The sequence below is a fragment of the Myotis yumanensis genome, unplaced genomic scaffold (genome assembly GCF_028538775.1).
Source record: "Myotis yumanensis isolate MYYU_CA2020_CCGP unplaced genomic scaffold, mMyoYum1.0.hap1 SCAF_2, whole genome shotgun sequence".
Taxonomy (NCBI): Eukaryota; Metazoa; Chordata; class Mammalia; order Chiroptera; family Vespertilionidae; genus Myotis; species Myotis yumanensis.
The window spans coordinates 210,290,206-210,309,157 of record NW_027223753.1 but is presented as its reverse complement, the minus strand read 5'-3'; the positions used below and the strand labels follow the sequence as shown (position 1 = coordinate 210,309,157).

The window sequence follows — 18,952 nt, the reverse complement described above, 5'->3', positions numbered from 1 at the left end:
GGACGGCGTCTGGCCGCAGGGGCAGAGCCCTCCTCACGCGGGCGCTTTCCTCCGCAGGTACGGGTTTGAGGGGGTCATGCTGTCCATCTACGGCCTGGACCGCGAGGACCTGCACTGCGACGTGGACGAGACCTGCCATTTCCAGAAGTCGGAGGCCATCCTGAGAGAGCTGGACGTGGAGAACGCCAAGCTCTACCTGGACTTCATCGTCCTGGGCATTTTCTTCATCTTGCTGCGCATCATTGCCTACTTTGTCCTGAGGTACAAAATCCGGGCAGAGAGGTAGAGCTCCTGACTGCTGGCAGACAGGAGCATTAGACACTGCCGCCAAGGGCACCTGGCCGCGGCGCGGCCGCCAGCCTGTGCCCGAGGACACGGGACGACTGGGACCCAGCCCCTAGCCACCACGTCTGGCTCGTGGGTGCCAAGCGTTCGACAGCTCTGTCCCGGGGGGACAGGTCTTCTCTCCATCCCCCTTCCCAGCTTTAACTAGGAAGAAGACGTAGAAGGGGTAATTTTCACGTGCAGAATTTAAACCGCCCACAACTGGGGCAGCATTGAAACCTGCCACAGAGCTGGTGACAAGAAGCTTCCCTGGTCACACCCTTCCTCGTGACCAGGTGGATCTGGTCCCTGGCGGGGGCCGCGAGCAGCCCCTCGCCTGGTCACTGCGCCGTTAGGCGTCCTGGGGAGAAAGGCGGAGACGAAACCGGTTCTGTTTTATGACTTGCTTTTCAGAGTTTTCATATTTCTACAGTTTGTCTCTTTTTCCAATGAGAAGTCACTTTCCAAGCCCAAAGCCTGTGAATGTCATTCATTTGAAGAAATTGTGTCTTTTCAGCCTTTGTGGGAGAGAGTTGTTCAGGGTGACCCGGCTTCGCTGATAGACAGAACCCGTGAAAGGTGCAAGTGTGGGGCCCAAGTTGAGAGACTTGAGAACTGTATTCGCGAAGCCGTGCAGAAATTTTAAAAAGTTACACAGAAAGTGGGAAGGCGAAGTTGGCCCACTCTTTCCAAGTTTTTTATTTTCCCCAGACTTCTTATTTTAAGCAAAATATATTGTTTCTTTCTTCCTAACTTTCTGGGCACTTTAATTTTTAGTTGTTGTTGTTAATCCTCACCCAAGGATATCTTTCCACTGATTTTTAGAGAGAGTAAAAGGGAGGAAGACAGAGAGAGAGAAACATCGATGTGAGAGAGACACATCGGTTGGTGGCCTCCCACACACGTCCCAACCAGGGCCTGGGATTGAGCCTGCAACTGAGGTACATGCCCTTGATCAGAATCGAACCCAGCACCCTTCAGTCCACGGGCCAACGCTCTATCCACTGAGCCAAACCAGCTGGGGCTGAGCACCTTAATTTTGCCTAAAATATCCTAGAAGACCCACCCTGTTGAGTTTTTATAAACATTTTCCCTTTCCTCATATATCACATCAACTACCTCCACTGAACCTGGGAACGCTGGGCTGAGGGAGATCCAGGTGTGAGCGTTGAGGGATCCCAGGTGCAGCCGTGAAAGCTGCGCTGACTGCCTGATATGGAAGCTGCTGAGACCCCATTAGAATCCAAGGCCCTTGCAGGACCCCAGACCCTGAGTGTGGCCGAGGTGTTCGTAGCTCGTTAAACAGGCTGTGAGGTGAGTCCATCTCCGGAGCTGGTTCTGGTGGCAGCTCGGCCTTGTCAGTGTTTGGTTTGTGTAGACATCTTCCCAGGGATGTAACCACATGAGTAAATCTCTCTAGGGCAGGAACAGTGGTATCTGCAGGGCGACAGCCTCTGACTTCCTAACAGAGCTCCTGTGTGTCTGTCAGCCCCAAGCAGTGAGTGTATCTACAGGGTAGGAGGTGCCTCTGGCCAAAGCAGGTCTGAAGGAAAATGGCATTGCTTTCCCCTTCTAGACCATCACTGTCCCGGAATCAGGGTCCCCTAATGAAAGACTGTGTGTCTGTGGGCAAAAAACTCACGAACCTCTCTGACCCTCGGTGTCCTCTTCTGTGAATAATGGCACGAGCTAGTCTTCAAGGCCATTTCAGCTCAAAGATTCCTCGGTTCTGTCCCCCCAACTCTTATTTCCTACTTCAGGGAATGAAAAGAGTTCAATTTTCACTTGCACACAGATTGGGTTTGTAAATGCTTACAGACCCCCTTTTTACCTTTAGATCCTTTTTTAGTAGATAAACACAATCCAGGTATATTAAAATGTAATGTTAAGTCTGCTTGTCCCACGCAAATAGAGCAGCGTTGCCTTGCAGGCCATGTCATTTAACCAGGGTCAAACTTAGCTTTTATAAAAAGTCTTTTAATTTCAAGATAGATTTGCCTGTAAGACATCACACATAGGAAGACCCACATAGGAACAGCCGAGTGCGGTACACAGTTGGGAAGAGGAGAAAGTCATCAATCTCGCCCCAGAATTATATCAGGTGAGGTCAGTGTTCAAAGGCCTCTTCCTCTCCACGTCAGCCCCTGGGTTGTGGCTCTGTGACCCTACAAGGACATGCACGCCAGGAACTGTGCTCAGAGTCGACCATCTCATTCTCTGAGCCCATTCACTGAGCCAGCAGTGTCCCGGCTCAGCCATTTCAGAAGGAAACTGTGAGATTCCTTTAGATTTACAATCTCATCTCCAAACACACGTAAGTCCCGCAGAAGGAATATTTCCATAGGAGTTCATGCTCCCTGCATTTCAGTGTTTTACTGTTAGCTCATCCCTTAACAGATAGGAACTGATGGAGGTCTCCCCCGTACCCAGGGGCAGATCTTTGGGGACATGAGGGCTGTTGGGTGCTTGAAGGGAAACCATGTGCAAACTGACCAGGGCTATTTTAAAAGGATGCTAAGTGGAGTGTCGCAGGTGTACTGCCAGCAGGATAGTTTGCCTCGGGAGACCTAAAGCCATGTTGAGTGAGCTTGGGTCACCCCTAGGATGCTGCTGCCTTCACCCCAATTCAACTCTCAGCGAGTGCCCCCCTCCATTATAAACCCTTAACAGCTTTCACTGAGATGTTGCTGTTCTGTGCTGATCTCCAGATACTGGCCTTCTGCTCTTGTTTTAGGGGAGTTTGAGAAATTACCTAATTCCAGTGTCCTAAGGTAACATCCAAGCAATGGACTGATTTAGTTTTCTAAGTAGCTGTGGTTCAAAGGTAGGTGGCGATGTGCTGGCTTTCCTACATGGGAATTTAGACCAGGCCAACTTCTCAAATCAGAGTCTTTGAGTGCTTTCTGAATGTAGTGATGCCGACACCCCTTTCACTCTGACTGCTTCTTGATATAGAGAAGGATGGATTCTTGGGTAACAGATGCATGGCTTTTCCGAACATTAGCAGAGGGAAAACGGAAGCTCAGAGAATTTTGCTTTCTTTCTTTTTTTATTATGTTGTTAATTTTTTTTTTTTTTTGAGAGAGAGAAAGAGAGAGGAAGGGAGAGGGATAGAGAGATAGAAACATAGATGACAGAGAAACATCATCGATCGGCTGCCTCCTACATGCCCCACACTGGGGATCGAGCCCGCAACCTGGGCATGTGCCCTGACCTGGAATCGAACCAGCGTTCTCTTGGTTCATGGGTCGACGCTCAACCACTGAGCCACCAGCAGGGCTGGAGAATTTCACTTTCAAATGGAACTTCTCAGGAGATGAGGGGGCACCTGGGATTCTACCCACTGTTCTGGCTCCGAGACCTGGTCAGGGCCTGGTCTCTGCTGACCCGCCCCATTCTGGGCACCTTTCCCCTCTGTCCCCCCTGAGATCATGTTGTGCCCCCCTTTCTCTTACGCTTGTTGAGTATCAGTTAGAGAACGGCATTCTTTCCAAGTCTCCGTGGGTGACGTGGGGAGTTCTCCCCAGAAGGGGAAGAAGCCCTCCATGAACAGGGGAGATGCCGGAATCAGATGACGTCACCTCGAGGAGGGGCCTTCAGGACCCTTAGGTCCCAGGAAATGGGACATGCGCTTTTAGGTAAAACTTGTGCACAGATAGGTCACCTCCCGCCCTGAAAAAGGCTCGGCCAGGAGGCCAGGGACGGGCTATGTCTGTGAGGTTGGAATCACCTCGGTTGTCTCCCTGAGCAAAACACGAGCTCCAGTGGATTGAACCTCTCTCTTATCGAGTATTCCAGGCCCTGCCCTGATGCCTTAGGAATTCCCCCATCTGTTTACTCAGCAAGTGTTGGCCGACCATCCCGAGCTTGGTGCTGTCCCAGGCGCTGGGCCAGGGGAGGGCGCTCAGACAACATGGGTGGCCCTCCAGGGCAGGCAGGCAGCAGGGGCAGGGGGAGGGCATGGACCTGCAGGGCACCAAGGCTGGCAGAGGGGCAGGAAGGTCCCGGGTCCCAGGACCAGGAAAGAGCAGAATTCGAGTCCCAGTCTGACCCCCAAATCTCCATTTTTTTTTTCCTTTCTTTGCCACCCTGCCTCCTGTTCAAAGTGTACAGGTGTGTGTGAAAATACTTTATAAGGCATGAAATGCAATGGTAGCGTAGGGGCTATTCATTCTGGACTCCCGTGCCCTTCCCCTCCAGTCGCCTTGCCTAGGGGCGTCCCGAGCTGGCCTGGGGCTGAGCTTACTCCGGCCTGGGTGGAGTGCGCCTCCCTCTGCCCTGGCACGGCCTTGGCCTCCTCACGCAGCTCGCTGGGGTCGAGCTTGGGCAGAGAGGGGCTGCAGTGTGTGATACACACACAGACGCGTGCACACGTGCTCACGTGCGGGCTTGTGCTAGGTTGTATGTCACAGTGTTATTCTGTGGTGTTTCCTTCATCTATGAATCCTCAGCCACCCTTTACTCCGAGAAGAAGAGAAAACATTCCCGCACGTCACGCCTGCCACGCCAATGGTAAGAGCAGGGTCCGGATCACGAAGATATCACCATTGCCAGCTAAGTGACAATGTGACAAAAGTAAAGCAAACAGCTTGGGGGGGGGGGGGGGATGCAGAGTGTATGAATATAAAGTTAGATACTTCCGAGAAATGACGACTGCTAATAAAATATTTTATATAAAGCTTTTTATTTTTGTTCACTGTTAAAATGCTTCAAATACAAAATGATTCGCTTGGATTTGGCCAAGTGAGATGGACCTTGAGGTTGTATTGTGAATACACTTGCTGCACTTCTAGACAGAATCGGGTTTATTACTTAGTGTTCCGGTCTGACACCTACTGCAAATAATCCCCTTCCTCTCTTGGGAACGTGCATGTTTTCTGTTGAACTGTCTTAGAGTTCTGTGGTTTCCCTCCATCCTCCCAGGCCCGTCACCCACTTTTCTACCTTGTTATGTTGGCCATGACCTCAAAAGGTGCCACGGCCCCAGGAGCCCGGCGGCCCGCCCATCCTTCCCTTCCACCCTTCAGCCTTGCAGTGGTCTCCGCGGACATGGTCTCTGTGGACATGGGCTCCAGGCAGAGGGGCAGCTTCATTCATTGCTCCGGGGTCTGGGGAGCCCATCCCAGGCTGCGGCCTCTGTAGGGAGCGGCTCCAGGGAGCACCCCCCAATGAGATGGGCTCCAGTGGAGCTGAGCAGGACCCAGAGGAGCCTGGAGGCACAGCTGCGGGAGCTCCCAGGTCCTGCTCTTCGGCCGGAGCTTGCAGGCAGCGGTGCTCTGGGCTGGGCTGTCACACTGGACTCCCTCCCACCTGGGACAGAGAGAGAGCAGGGCCATACAAAGTCACAGAACCCATGGCCCCTGCCATCCTCCTACGTGACAGGGAAAGAGAGGTGGTGAGCGCAGGGGGAGAGCACCGCGGATGAGGGAGAAGCAGGTGATGGCAATGCCTGCGACCAAGCCCCCTGCCTCTGCAGACCCTCCCTCGGTCCAGCTCACGTTAAAGTCCCTCTGGGTCACTGCACTTGGCTTCTCACATCTGGGAGATTCCTCTGGGGCAATTCTCTGGCCTCCCTGAGACCAGGAGCAGGGAAGAAGCGGGGCACCCCCAGCCCTGGCCACTAATTTCCACACTGGCAAGCCTGTCCTCACCCCCAAGCCTCCTGGGCAGGAAGGCAGTGTGAAGAGGGGACTCATGCCCACCCTCTGGCGTAGCTCGATTTTCTGAGAACTGTGGCGCATCCTCCCCTACATCCTGCTCCCATCTTGGGGAAAGCAGAGGATTAACCTTTGCTCAATGTTTATCGTTCTCTCCGAACACGCCAACGTGGAACCTTCCTCCAACAGACGTCGCGTGGCCTCCTCAGGAGACCTGCTCTGTGGGCACAGTCTGGGCTCAGGGACCCAGTGCCACTCCCTCTGGATCAGACAGTCCCCTGCGGGCAACAGCAGGAAGCAGTCCATACACACCGGCCTCCTGGTCTGCCCAGAGCGGGGAGTGTTGTGGGCGGGACCCACTGTGGCGCTTTCCCACCAGGCAGCGACCATTGCACGGCTGAAGGGAAGGGAACAGAAGCACAAAAGCTTCCTTGTTATGGCACCCAACCGGGTGGAGCGCCCACTGGCCTGGGCCTTCCCAGGGCGTGTGGGGTGCAGGTTCCACAGCTGGACTTGAGCTTGCTCCCTGGTCCCAGGGAGACCCCCATGGCCACCACCTTGTAGTCCAAGTCAAGGACGTGGCCACAGCATGCGCGCGTTTCTCTCTGGGTTTCGTGGTTTCGCCCAGATCTTGGGAGTGGCCTGAGCCCAAGCCACATGAGTAAAACACGGCCAGATTCCAAACGATTGCATTCAATGGAGGTTCTCTCGATGGAGGGACACCTTCCTGTTTGCTGTGTCTGCACTGAGCAAATGTGAGAGAGACTCTGCTGATCCCCTGTGGGTGCCTACGGCCTATACTTGCGCCTGAATCAGTGTGGCCCTGATATTGTATACAAATGGCATCTATGTTCACCAATGTTATGGGATCTGGTTCTGGGGAACTTGTAAGCCACCTGCTGTTACCTTTCATGATGGGAGTGATTTGTTACATCACGTGCGCCGGGGGGCCCAGGCGAGCTGGGAGGAGATGCTGAAGCCAGGGGGACAAGCGTCTGAGCGGTGAGGGGTGACCCCCGCTTCTGGCCTGCCTGGGGCCATTCTCAAGTTCCCTGAACAGTGTCCCTTGAAGGAGATCTCAGGGGGCTCTTGCTGCCAGCACCTGAAGTGACCTATTGTCCTTGCACTTTGCCTGCACTGAGGCCTGGTCCACACCTGCCCTTCCTCCGGGCACAGCCGTGGGTCAGCACAGGGAGCTTTCCAGAAAACAGCCTTTGCCACATGGGGCTCTGCTGGAGCGCCAGGCACACCCACTGCCGGGGGGAGTTACCAAAACCCTCTCCCCTGTTGGGTCCCGATGGGCCCTCTCCTGCTGGGGGACAGATCAGGCCCTCGGGAGGCAGGAAGTCCTGGGTTCGAGGTTCAAGGCTGAGCCCTGTCTCCACGGGGTCCTGGAGGCTGCAGCGCGGCCCAGAACGAAGGGCACCACGGGACGTGGTTTCGCTGAGAGTATCCAGTGACCATGGGGGCTATTTGTTGTAGAGCCTTTGCAATCTTTACAGCTCCGTCAGGGGCACCCCAGGGTCCTTTTCCATGACCTTGGGGCACAGACTGCCCGGCTTAATCCTAACTGTCTCCGCTTTCAAGTCCTCAGCCAATCAAAAATGGTAGGAAAAGTCTGGCCATTCAAATTGCTCGTCACATCCACCACCAACCCCACATAAGAGTTCTCCATTTTCACAGTCATGATCCCCGCGGGAGGGGCACGGGAGGAGTTGCTCAACAGAACGTGTATGTGTAGCAAGTTAACCTGTGTTCCTGGCGCCCCTCCCGTTTGCTCTTCCCGTGTAGCCGCGTGGGTGCAGCCCCCGGCCGACCGTGGCTGAATCTGTTGTGAATCGTTGCCTTTGAGGAGCAGCTATTTCAATGTTTTCCCTTTGTTTTCCTTCCAAAGCAAGAGTCAATGCAAGTAACATTTTTTTAACCAGCGTGCAAACGTGTGCACACATCTCTATGTCTAATATAGAATTATGGAAGCCCTGTTTTTTATAAGACTGTATGGGTGACTTTACTTTGGTTTAGCCATGTTCTCTAGGAAATACTAGTACAGTTGCTTGCGCTCTGTGAGAGGTTTGCACTGTTGTAGGTAAACTTGGCATATATACATCCGTACCTATATATCTATATCTATATCTATATATTTAAAATAACCTGGGCTCCCTGGGCACTTGTTCCTGGCTGTCACTCCAAGGAACACAGCCCCGGGCAGGCCCCAGATGTGAGCTCTAACTCAGACCTTACACACCACGGCTCTGCTTTGTATATTTCTGTAGAGTTACCTTCTTGGATTTGTACGTGCATTTTTTGCAGACTTGAACTTTGTCTTCTGATAAATTAGATGCCATTTATGAAAATGTGACCTAAGTCAAATAAAGCAACGTTGTTTTCAGATTTCATTTCTCTCTTGCTTGCTTTCGCCGACACCAGCCCTCACACAGCGGGAGGCGGGAGCCTGGGTTTGGCCCGCGAGCCGCCCTCACTCTAATGCAGCAGTCTCTCCGGCAGGTGTCATGGTGGGTCCCAGTGAAGTGGGGGAGAAGAATAAGAGTGACAGCCGTGGTATGCCTGCCCCCCAGTGCTAGGTGGCAGGTAGCACAGGGTCAAGTGCCTTTTCATACGTTGTCTCATTTAACAACCATCCTTGGGGCCAGACAGCCACCACCAGCTCCATTTCTCATATGAGGAAACTGAGACTCAGAGACTAGATAACTTGCCTGAGGCAGAGTTCAGATGCTGATAGTGTAGCTCCTGACCCCTTCATCACACTCCTCATCTTGGGAAGAGACCTGGAGCAAAGGAGGAGAGTCCATCTTGTCACATGAACTAGCCGGGAGAACACTCCTCCCAGACGTGTGGTTAACGGGTAAGATCATGGACAAATGTCCCCAGGTGTCAGCAAAACCCCGCCTCTCTATGCCTTTGAAAGTTGAAGAATTCTGGAATAGAATGATGCATTTCAGTGAATTCCAACATGTTCTGAAACAATACCCGTCTACCCAGCCAGCCCGGAAGGGACCATTGCCAAGTAAGTGTTGAAGCAACGCCTTTCGTGACCAACTGCACTACATGCACAGGAAGCAATTAACAGCTTTAATGGCCACAGTGTTTGTGTGTGTGTGTGTGTGTGTGTGTGTGTGTGTGTGAGGGCTCCTGTTTATCTCCCCTTTCACCAGCAGCAAGGAGTCTGGCTTCTCCTGGGCAAGTCAAAGTTCTCATTCCATTGTTCCTGGAAGGTTCTAGAAATGTATAACATGTTCAAGTCAACGAGGAAGGTATTTGATACCAAAATGATCCCTGGATCTTGCAGAGCCTGGTTCATTATCTGAATTCACCCTGAGCTGCTGGTACATGAAAAGTCTAGAGCAGTGGTTCTCAACCTTCTGGCCCTTTAAATACAGTTCCTCATGTTGTGACCCAACATAAAATTATTTTCGTTGCTACTTCATAACTGTAATGTTGCTACTGTTATGAATCATAATGTAAATATCTGATATGCAGGATGGTCTTAGGTGACCCCTGTGAAAGGGTCGTTCGACCGCCAGAGGGGTCGCGACCCACAGGTTGAGAACCGCTGGTCTAGAGGCACCTGAGCAGGAGGCAGGGAGGTTTGATGGGCGGGTAAAGGCCACTGAGGCCATGGGCAGTCGCTGACAGTTGAGTGCCCAGGTGCCTGAAGTCCTCCAATGATGACTAGACTGCCGGCACGTCCCAGGTTTGAACCTTAGCAAGGCTGTGCTCTAAAACAAATTTCTCTGTTTCCTCATTTGCAAAGTAAGAATAAATACAAGATTACTCACTGCACTTTGAGTTTTAAAATAAGTTCCTGTCCTGGTTAGTGTTTCTCAGTGGTTAGAGGGTTGGCCATGCACTGAAGGGTCGTGGGTTCAATTCCCAGTCAAGGCACATACCTGGTTTGCAGGTTGGATCCCAGCCCCAGTCAGGGTGCGTGCTGGAGGCAACCAATTGATGTCTCTCACTCTCTCTCTCTCTCTCTCTCTCTCTCTCTCTCTCTCTCTCATTTTTCTCTTTATCTCCCCTCGCCCCCTCCCTTTCACTCTCTCTAAAAATCAATGGAAAATATATCCTTGGGTGAGGATTAACAACAACACAAATATTCCAGTCCACACTGTGGCATTTCCTAGCCAACATTTTTAAAATTGATTAGCACTCACTGGGTACGTAAATAGCCTCAACTGTCCAGAGTCAAGAATGTTGTTTAAATTGCTCAAGGAAGGCCAGGCACACACCCCTTTGCCACCTCAGTGGGTCACAGAGAACTCAGGGACCACGTTGGGCTCGGTGGGATTTGGTGCTGGCTCCTGGCAAGCCAGTCCTTAGAAGTTAATTATTCAAGTTTAGTTTGTCAGCATTTCAGCGTTTTATCTTAAACCTAGAAAATTATGATGGACCTTTAAATAAGGTTGAAAGCATATTAACTACTTAGTTTCTTCACCGAGTATCTATTGCTGCTTGTAACATGAATTAGATGGAAATGACTGGGAGGTGCAGTGACCCAACCGTCTTCTAGAAGGGCTCCTGCCGTAGCGTATCCAGCACGGCTGGCCACCCAGCTGCAAATCCCTGAGCAAGTGACTACCTGGCCCCTCTCTGCTTCCTCCTCTGGAAATGGGATGGAGGCGATGACAGGGACACCCCTCACCTGGCAGGCTTGTTAGGGGCATTCAATGCATTAGCAAATCTCAAGTGATTGATTGGCGTCTGACACATGCCAGGTGCTGTCAATACCAGCTTTGGTCCTCTTTACCAATCACTCTGAGTATCAGTCAGCCACATGGCAGGCTGGGCTGCCTAGGGGTTCAGGGTGCACCGGGAGGGTCTCAGGAGAACAACAGGGAGCCCACAGATTCTCAACCATCCCCTAGGGCAGTGCAGCCCCATGGAGACTATGTGTCCCCGGGACCCCATCACCCACACCAGGCCTTTGGCCTGTGTCTTGCCGACACCCCTCCTGCCAAAGCCCCACCCCCACCCACCCCCAACCCGCCCCCCAGGAGCACACGTACAGTCAAGCTGGGTTGAAGGACACACGGCAACAAGGAGCACCGCCCATGTGGGGCATCTCAGTAGAAGATGTTAGGAAGGACTTAGTGTAGGATTTGGGCTTGTGTGATGTGATTTGGGGGAGGTTCAAGGAAATCGGGCTTAATCAGGATTGGATGCATCAGGAGGTGAGGGCAGGTGGGTCTTGGGTATCTTAATAACCCATCTAGGAGGGGAGGCAAGAAACCAGGCTGCAGCTGTGACAGCAGGAAATCACCATCACTCCTGTCAGCCAGCAGAGGGCGCTGAGTGGGTTGGACATTATTGCACAGTGGGCTTCCGTCTGTGCTCCTTGGTCTGAGATGTCCCTGGAAGGACTCACCCCCAAGGCCTGAAGGTGCTAGAAAGGACACAGGGCTTAGGATTTAAAGACCTGGGCCTCCTGGCGAGGCGCCTCTCAGCAGGGACTCTTGGACAGGTTCCTTCTCTGCATGACAAGCAGAGAACTGTCTCCAGGGGCCTGGTCCCAGGTGCGAGCTCAGAAACAAAGGTTGCCATTTTGAGGGAGCAGGTGTCTCTTTTCCAGCGGGAAGGATGGCCCAGATCAAGACCCCTCACCCTGCGGTCCGTGGACAGCACTGCCGTGTGGCCACTGCGCAGCATGATGAGGGTGCGGTAGGCTTGTCCTTGTGTCTTTAAGAGAGTCCCATCGACAGGAAGGGCAGGGGACGCTCAGCCTGAGCGAGTGTGCAAACCCGTCTGGGCTCGCTGAGCTGCCCGCCCGGGAGCCCCTGCTGTCCATGGAACTGGGTGTCCCAGGAACAACTCTCCGTTGAGGGGATGTTATAACTTCTTGGAACTTAATGGAATCTTCCAGGGGACCCTACTTCATTTATTGGAATAGCCGGGTCTATTTTCAGAAGAAAGCAAGCAAGAGGTGGCCACCCAAGGTGAAACACATGTTAAATTTGACTTGCAAATAAATACAAAAAAGTGCCACTTTGCAATTTGCTTTTATTGGCTTTCTCTCCACTGAGAAAGACGTTACTAATTTCTTTTTTCTTTTTTTTTTTTGAAACTTACATTTGAAATGTCTTAGCTCAGCCTGCAGGAGGCAGTGATCTCTGGAAGGTGGCTCACCCTCCCTATCTATCTCGTCTGCTCTGGGTCTGAGGTCTGCAACAAACCCACAGGCAGTGCAGCAACTTAGGGGTGATTTTCCGCTCCCGCTCCCCAGGCTGGGGCAGACCCTCTGCTCTGAGATGCTACGACACCCCCGCCATCCCTCATCTGTGTGTGACACGCTGCCAAGAGAATGAGGGTGACTCTGCAGCAATAAAGCACAAAACACAAAATCTCAGGAATAGAGACCTGTCCTCATGCTGAGCGTGGATCTTTATTCTTTAAAACATGGGGCCCCAGGCATTAGCTTTCAGCCAGAGCCTGGCCAGGATCAGGGGCTAGAAAAGCAGAGATGAGCAGGCAGGACGTCAGTGTGGAAATTCACCTCCCATGGTGTCCGGGATAGTGGGCGTGGCTTCAAAATGTACATTCTGGAAACAAAGCATAGCATACATCACCGGGAGCAGGTCTCCTCTCCACCCCCCAGCTGCCCAGCTTCTCAAGGTCAAGACAGGCTCCAAGGTCAATGCCTTATGCTGCATTCTCCCCCAAGTCACTGGGGAAATGCTGAGTCCCCCACCTCGTGGGAGATCAGCCACATGCCCCACTGGGCCCTGGGGGAGGGGAGGGCAGATGATCAATGAGGGGGGCCTCTGCAGGGCCACCCAGTGCCCAGGAAGGGATGCAGCCCCCTCCGAATTATCCTGGGACAAAGGGCAAGGGTGGCCCCTTGGGTGCTGCCTCCAGACAGGTGTCCTCCTTAGCAGTAAGCTGGCACTTGGCTGCCAGATGGCTTACAGTGACCTCTGCACCCAGGGTGTGTGAGGCGGGGCTGATGGAACCAGGACGGCAACCACCCCTGTGCATGCCAGCTGTCGCTGACAGGGGGTTCCCGGGGGGTTATCTTGCACCCCACTGCACCACTGAGGGAGGGGGCAGGGAGGGGATGCACTTGTGATGGGGTGTGGAGACACCAGGGCTCCACGCCCAGCGCTGCCACCAGCCTGCATGTCACCAATGTTGGTGGTTTGTTTGCTGATCGGCCCAGCTCTCCAAACCCACGCAGTGTCCGTTTCCCTCCAGGATAGAGTTTAAGTTAGTTCCTCTATATCAGTGGTTCTCAACCTGTGGGTTGCGACTCCTTAGGCGGTCGAACGACCCTTTCACAGGGGTCGCCTAAGGCCATCCTGCATATCAGATATTTACATTATGATTCATAACAGTAGCAACATGACAGTAGCAACGAAAATCATTTTATGGTTGGGTCACAGCATGAGGAACTGTATTTAAAGGGCCAGAAGGTTGAGAACCACTGGTCTATATAATGCCTTGACTTTGACACCTTTTTGAAACAATTGCTTTTGTATTTTTGCACAAACCACTTGGCAACAGGACAGCAGGGAACTGGTGGCTGGCTGCCCTGGCATGAAGCCGCTGACTGAGGCCTCCGCCAAGGAACAGCCATGGCACTGGGTGTCCTGCCCAGGGCCCAGGGGCCTGTGGCTTCCTGGGCACCTGGAGGTTCCAGCACGTGCCCAGAAAGGACCTGGTGCCTGGGGCGCCGGCTTACCTGTCTCCTGCAGAGGCTTGAAGCACCAGGGCACCTCGGGGATGCTTGAGTCGAAGCAGCAGCCCCGGTTGTTGCACTGCTCGGGGGTGACCTCGGGGTAACCGCAGTCCACCCTGTCCTTGGCCGGGATGGCACACTGGCTCTCCGCTGCCCAGACAAAGCCCAGTCAGCTGCCAGCGCCCTGCTGGCTTGGGGTTGGTCTGTTGGCTCTGTTTGGCAAGTCTGCACTCTCTTCCCTCCCCCCTCCTGAGTTCAAAGGGTGTGACTCCCTCCCCAACGTTTGCTTGAGGTGAACCCTCTTTCTGTGTAAATATTTAAAAAGAACCGTTCCGTAGGTGATCTGGCCTCCTGCCTGCGCGCTTCCTGCACCTTGTCAGAAGTCACTGTGGGCCCGTGTTCCCGCAGGCTGGCAGCGGCCCAGGGAGTCAGGGCCCCTGAACCCAGAAACCAAGTTCCCTTTGTTTACCTACATGAACGCCTCCCCACTTAAATGGAAAGCATGACAGTGTGTATACATTCAGTAGAGTGAGTCACAGTGCACACAGAGCTTTTTGCTCCCTTCCTGTACCTGCCTCTCCCCAGATGGGACAGCTGGTCAACCTTCCCTGTGTGTCCTGAGGTCTCCAAGCCTAGGTCTCCAAGGTGAGAAGTCCACTGGGCCTCAGCACCTAACTACGTCTGCTTAGGAAGACGGAAAGCACACAGAACCTCCTCGTCCCCTCTACGGCTGCCAGTCAGTCCGTAATTCCTTACTCCCGGGCTCCCAAACATTAGAATCAGCTGGGGATCTTGAAACACCCCTGGGGCCCCACTCCACCCCACCCCACCCCCCCACCCCCCACCCCAGAGACATTCAGACAGAATCGGCTGGTCCTGGGCTCCGGTGAGTCTAACAGGCACCCAGTTTGGGAACTGCTGCCTTTGACACAGCTTGGTAGGTGACTGATAAAAGTCGCACCCTCATTTCTTCAAGCCACACACACACACACCCACACACACACACACCCCAACCCGGAGGTGCACGGCAAGGGCAGAACGACTGCGGAATCGTTCTGGAAGTCACCCTTGTCATGTGTCTGTCCTTTTTGTTTGGGACGGTGGGGCTAGGCACTGGCTGCCAGCCGGCCGGCCCCGGGGTCTGACCCTGATGGGCAGGGTGGCCTTAGGTCTGTTATGAACGTCCTGAGCCTCAGTTTCCTTGTCTAAAATGGGGACAGCAAGAGCCAGTCTATAGGGCTATTGAGAGAAAAGGTGTGTCTCTGGTAAACAGCAACTATTCAATGCATGTGGGGGCCTGGTCACCTTCCTCAGGCCCCCAGAAAGCCCCCGAGCCTGGATCTTCTGTGTCCTGTCCCCTTGTCCCAGGTCCCCACTGCCCCCAGGCCCCCGCTCCTGCTGTGGTACTCACACAGGCCCACGTATTGCGCGGACGAGCTGGAGATCGCCAAGGCCAGGACCAAGGCCAGCAGCCAGAGCGCTCTGGCCTCCATGGTCACGGCAGGCTCTGGGGACCCGGCCGCTCAGAGCCCTCATTTATACCCCTGTGTTTGCACAGGCTTCTGGTTTCTGTTTGGGGATGGCCCTTCCCCGCAGCTGGCCACGCCCGCTTTTCCCGGCACCTGATGGTACAGCCCCCGGAGACCTGGCTCCCTGAGCAGAGAGGGTGGTGCGACCCCACTGTGGTATGTGGGGGTTCACACTCCTCCCTCAGGAAGCAGGGCTGTGTCTCCCCACGGCAGCCTGGCCAGGAGGAGAGAAGATGGGGCTGATCATCGGTATCAAGAGTCCATCCTGGAAGAGTCCGGAAGGTTCCCTCTGTAATGATGAGTCCCTGGGCCACTTAGTCCCAGGTTGGCCCTGGGTCATGAGAAGATGGGCAAACCCCACTCAGGTAATTCGTGCCTGCGATTTCATTTCTTTCTCGCGGCTCCTGCAAGGTACAAATTCTTTTCCTTCCTTTTTGGCATTTTTCCAGCAAAGAAATATGTTTATTATTAATTACATTTAAATAAATGTATTAGGTAAAGTTATTCGATACATTTTTGTTGTTGTTTATCCTCACCCGAGGATATTTCTTCCCCCGTTGGTTTTTAGAAAGAGTGGAAGGGAGGGGGAGACAGAGAGAGAGAAACATCCATGTGAGAGACAGACACCAATTGGTTGCCTCCTGCCTGCGCCCTGACTGGGCATTTAGCCCGCAACCAAGGTACGTGCTCTTGACCGGAATCGAACCCAGGACCCTTCTGTCCTCAGGCCGAGGCTCTACCCATTGAGCCAAACTGGCTAGGGCTATTCAATATATTTTAATAAAATATAATACGTGCAGTTGGTTTTTAAAATCACACAGTGCAAAAGCCCCCTCCTGTTTAGCAGTGTTCATGTTTAATACGTTCTTAGGTGTTTTTCCAGAAATGTTCTCTCTAGATCTAAGCACACTTTTAACACAAATGGGAGCTTACTAGATGCATTTGCCCAGCTTGCATTTGCTTTCAATGAAGGCTCTATCTGGGAAAGTGTTTTGTAACAGCACATCTAAGTGAATTGGGGATATGTCTACCCATTTTCCAGAGGAGCAAAATAAGACTCAGAAATTAAGGTGGCTGTCCAAGGTGACTCTAGTGGGCCTGGTGGAGCTGAGGTTCAACCACCTCCGTGGGACCCTGAGGGCTCAGCTGTCCGTCGCAGCCCCTCCTGTGCAGGCGATGCCGGGTGAGGCAGGAGAGTGTGGGTCCTCTTATTGCTGTGACCCCTCTCTCTTTTCTGCCCGCAGAATTCTTACCTATCTGTTCAGCACCAACGTTACCCAGCGACCTTCCAGGAACCTCGGGTGGGTTTGGCGTATCATCCCAGAAGCTGGTCGAACTCAGCCCCTGGGTTTGGGGGACGTGTTGGGGGAAACTGACTACCCGGGGGTTTGTCCACGGAGTTGTCCTTCACCAAGTAGCCAACGGGGACAGACTGTACACGCGTAGGGGACAATGGCCTTGTCCTACCTTGTGACTCCCTAGCCCAGTGATGGCGAACCTATGACACACGTGTCAGAGGTGACACGCGAACTCATTTTTTTGGTTGATTTTTCTTTGTTAAATGGCGTTTAAATATATAAAATAAATATCAAAAATATAAGTCTTTGTTTTACTATGGTTGCAAATATCAAAAAATTTCTATATGTGACACGGCACCAGAGTTAAGTTAGGGTTTTTCAAAATGCTGACACGCCGAGCTCAAAAGGTTCGCCATCACCGCCTTAGCCCCAGCCCCAGCCCCAGCCCCTCGCACTTAGTGAGCCCCAGATGAATGGACTTGGGGCGACACTCCTCCATCAGGGAGCAGGGCGGCCCCCTCCACGGTCAGTGCGGGCTGGAGACAGGAAGAGCGGCCTCTGGGTTGTTCTCAGTGCTCTGGCTTCGTGCCCAGAGGGACAGTGCGCGCCAGCAGATGCAGGGCCAGCAGATGCAGGGCTTCGTGCTGCGGAAAACATCTTCCCGGGGAACTCCTGGGAGCCACTCCCGGCCAGACCCCTGCCTACCCACTCTCAGAATCCGGGCCCGGCCAAGCTGTGGGACTGAAAGCGCGAACACCCCGAAACGGACTCAGAAGGGACGGTTATTTGGAGGCGGGCCTGGCAGGAACGTCTCCACCGGCCTGGTCTCCATGTGCCCTGGTCCACACCGGTGCTCTTTTTTTTTAATTAAAAAATATTTTTCCAATTACAGTTGACGTTCAATATTATTTTATATTAGTTTCAGCTGAACAGCATATTGGTTAGAAAGTCATGTACTATACAAAGTGGTCCCCCTAGTACTTCCAGTCCCCACCTGGCACCACACAGATATTATAATATTATTGACTGTATCCCCTGTGCTGTACTTTACATCCCTATGACTATTCTGTAACTACCAATCTGGGCTTCTCAACCCTTTCTCCTTTTTCACCCATTCCCCCCCTCCCAGCACCCTCCCCTCTGGCAACCACCAGTCTGTTCTCTGCATCTATGAGTCTGTTTCTGTTTTGTTTGTTTGTTTATACTCTTCTTTAGATTCCATGTATATGTGAAATCACAGGTATTTGTCTTTCTCTGAGTGACTTCTTTCACTTAGCATAACACCCTGTTGGTCCATCCATGCTGTCACAAAAGGTAAAATTTCATTCTTTTTTATGGCTGAGTAATATTCCACTGTATCACAGCTTTTTAAAAATATTATATTTTTATTGATTTAAGACAGGAAGGGAGAGGGAGAGATAGAAACATCGATGATGAGAGAGAATCATTGATTGGCTGCCTCCTGCATGTCCCCCCACTAGGATTGAGCCCAAAACCCCAGCATGTGCCCTGACAGGGACTTGAACCGTGACCTCCTAGTTCATAGGTCGATACTCAACCACTAAACCACACTGGCCAGGCAGTATCACAGTTGTTTTATCCACTCATCTGTTGACAGGCAGTCGTTTCCATAGCATCCACCAGTGCTCTTATAATCACCTGGAGGCTGGAACCGTGTAGATGCCTGTGCGCCTCCCCCCACCCCCGCCCTCCCCTCTTCCCCCAGTTCAGATAATTCAGAGATTATTGAATTCCCTGGGCAGCCAATGCCCAGAACCCACCACCCGTGTTCCGGGGTGTCTGCTACAATTTACCTCAGTTTACTCTCCACTGAGCCAGGGCTGGGGCTGGGGAAGGAATATGAAAGGTGACAAATCCCTGTTCTTAAGGAGTCCCCTTCATTAATGACCAGGGAAGACCTGGTTGTTCAAAGATGGGGAAGCAGAGAGAACAGGTGCTAGTCTGGGCTCTGTGACCTTGGGGCCATCATTTTACTGCTTGTGCCTCAGTTTCCTCGCCTGTCACACAGTGCCTAGTCGGATCACCTGCCAGGTGTGGCTACAGTGGCAGAGGGTCCAGACCTTCTGGAGTCCCCAAGTGGGATTGAAGTGGTGGCTGAGGCATGAGGAGCAGAGCTGGATTCCCACGGGTGTGGCCAGCACAGGCTCCTGAGGGAGCAGAGCACATGGGCTGGTCCTTGGAGATGAAAGGATTGGTGTGAATGTTTGTGGGGGAATCCGCGTATCCCCTTCCTTCTGTCCTAGGGAGCCCTCAGCCCAGGAACCAGGGCTCCCCTCCAGGCACAGGAGAGGCCTGAGAGTCCACCTGCCACCTAGAGCTCGCAGTCCCATGATCCTCCCTGTTCCTCTGGGGCTCACCTTCTAGGGATGAAGAAAACCGTGTCAGGGCTGCTGACCCCAGGGGCACTGTTCCTTGGCCAGGCCCTGACAGGTG

General features: G+C 53.0%; 2 protein-coding genes across 5 annotated transcripts in view; one reads left to right on the top strand and one right to left on the bottom strand.

Moving 5' to 3' along the window:
• Positions 1 to 8,372, top strand: part of ABCG1 (ATP binding cassette subfamily G member 1) — a 68,310-nt gene extending 59,938 nt beyond the window's left edge. For all 4 annotated transcript variants that reach the window (XM_070407148.1, XM_070407147.1, XM_070407150.1 and 1 more), the window contains one exon: positions 58 to 8,372. In XM_070407148.1, the coding sequence (XP_070263249.1) occupies positions 58 to 286 (229 nt within the window). In that variant the 3' untranslated portion in view covers positions 287 to 8,372. The remainder of the gene's footprint in view (positions 1 to 57) is intronic.
• A 3,967-nt stretch (positions 8,373 to 12,339) lies between these two features.
• On the bottom strand, positions 12,340 to 15,192 carry TFF3 (trefoil factor 3). The gene is made up of 3 exons (XM_070407146.1): positions 15,083 to 15,192; positions 13,675 to 13,821; positions 12,340 to 12,535 (listed from the first exon to the last, which is right to left on the bottom strand). The coding sequence occupies exons 1-3, from the start codon at positions 15,162 to 15,164 to the stop codon at positions 12,522 to 12,524; spliced, it is 243 nt and encodes an 80-aa protein (XP_070263247.1). The 5' UTR covers positions 15,165 to 15,192; the 3' UTR covers positions 12,340 to 12,521.
• Between the last annotated feature and the right edge of the window lie 3,760 nt (positions 15,193 to 18,952).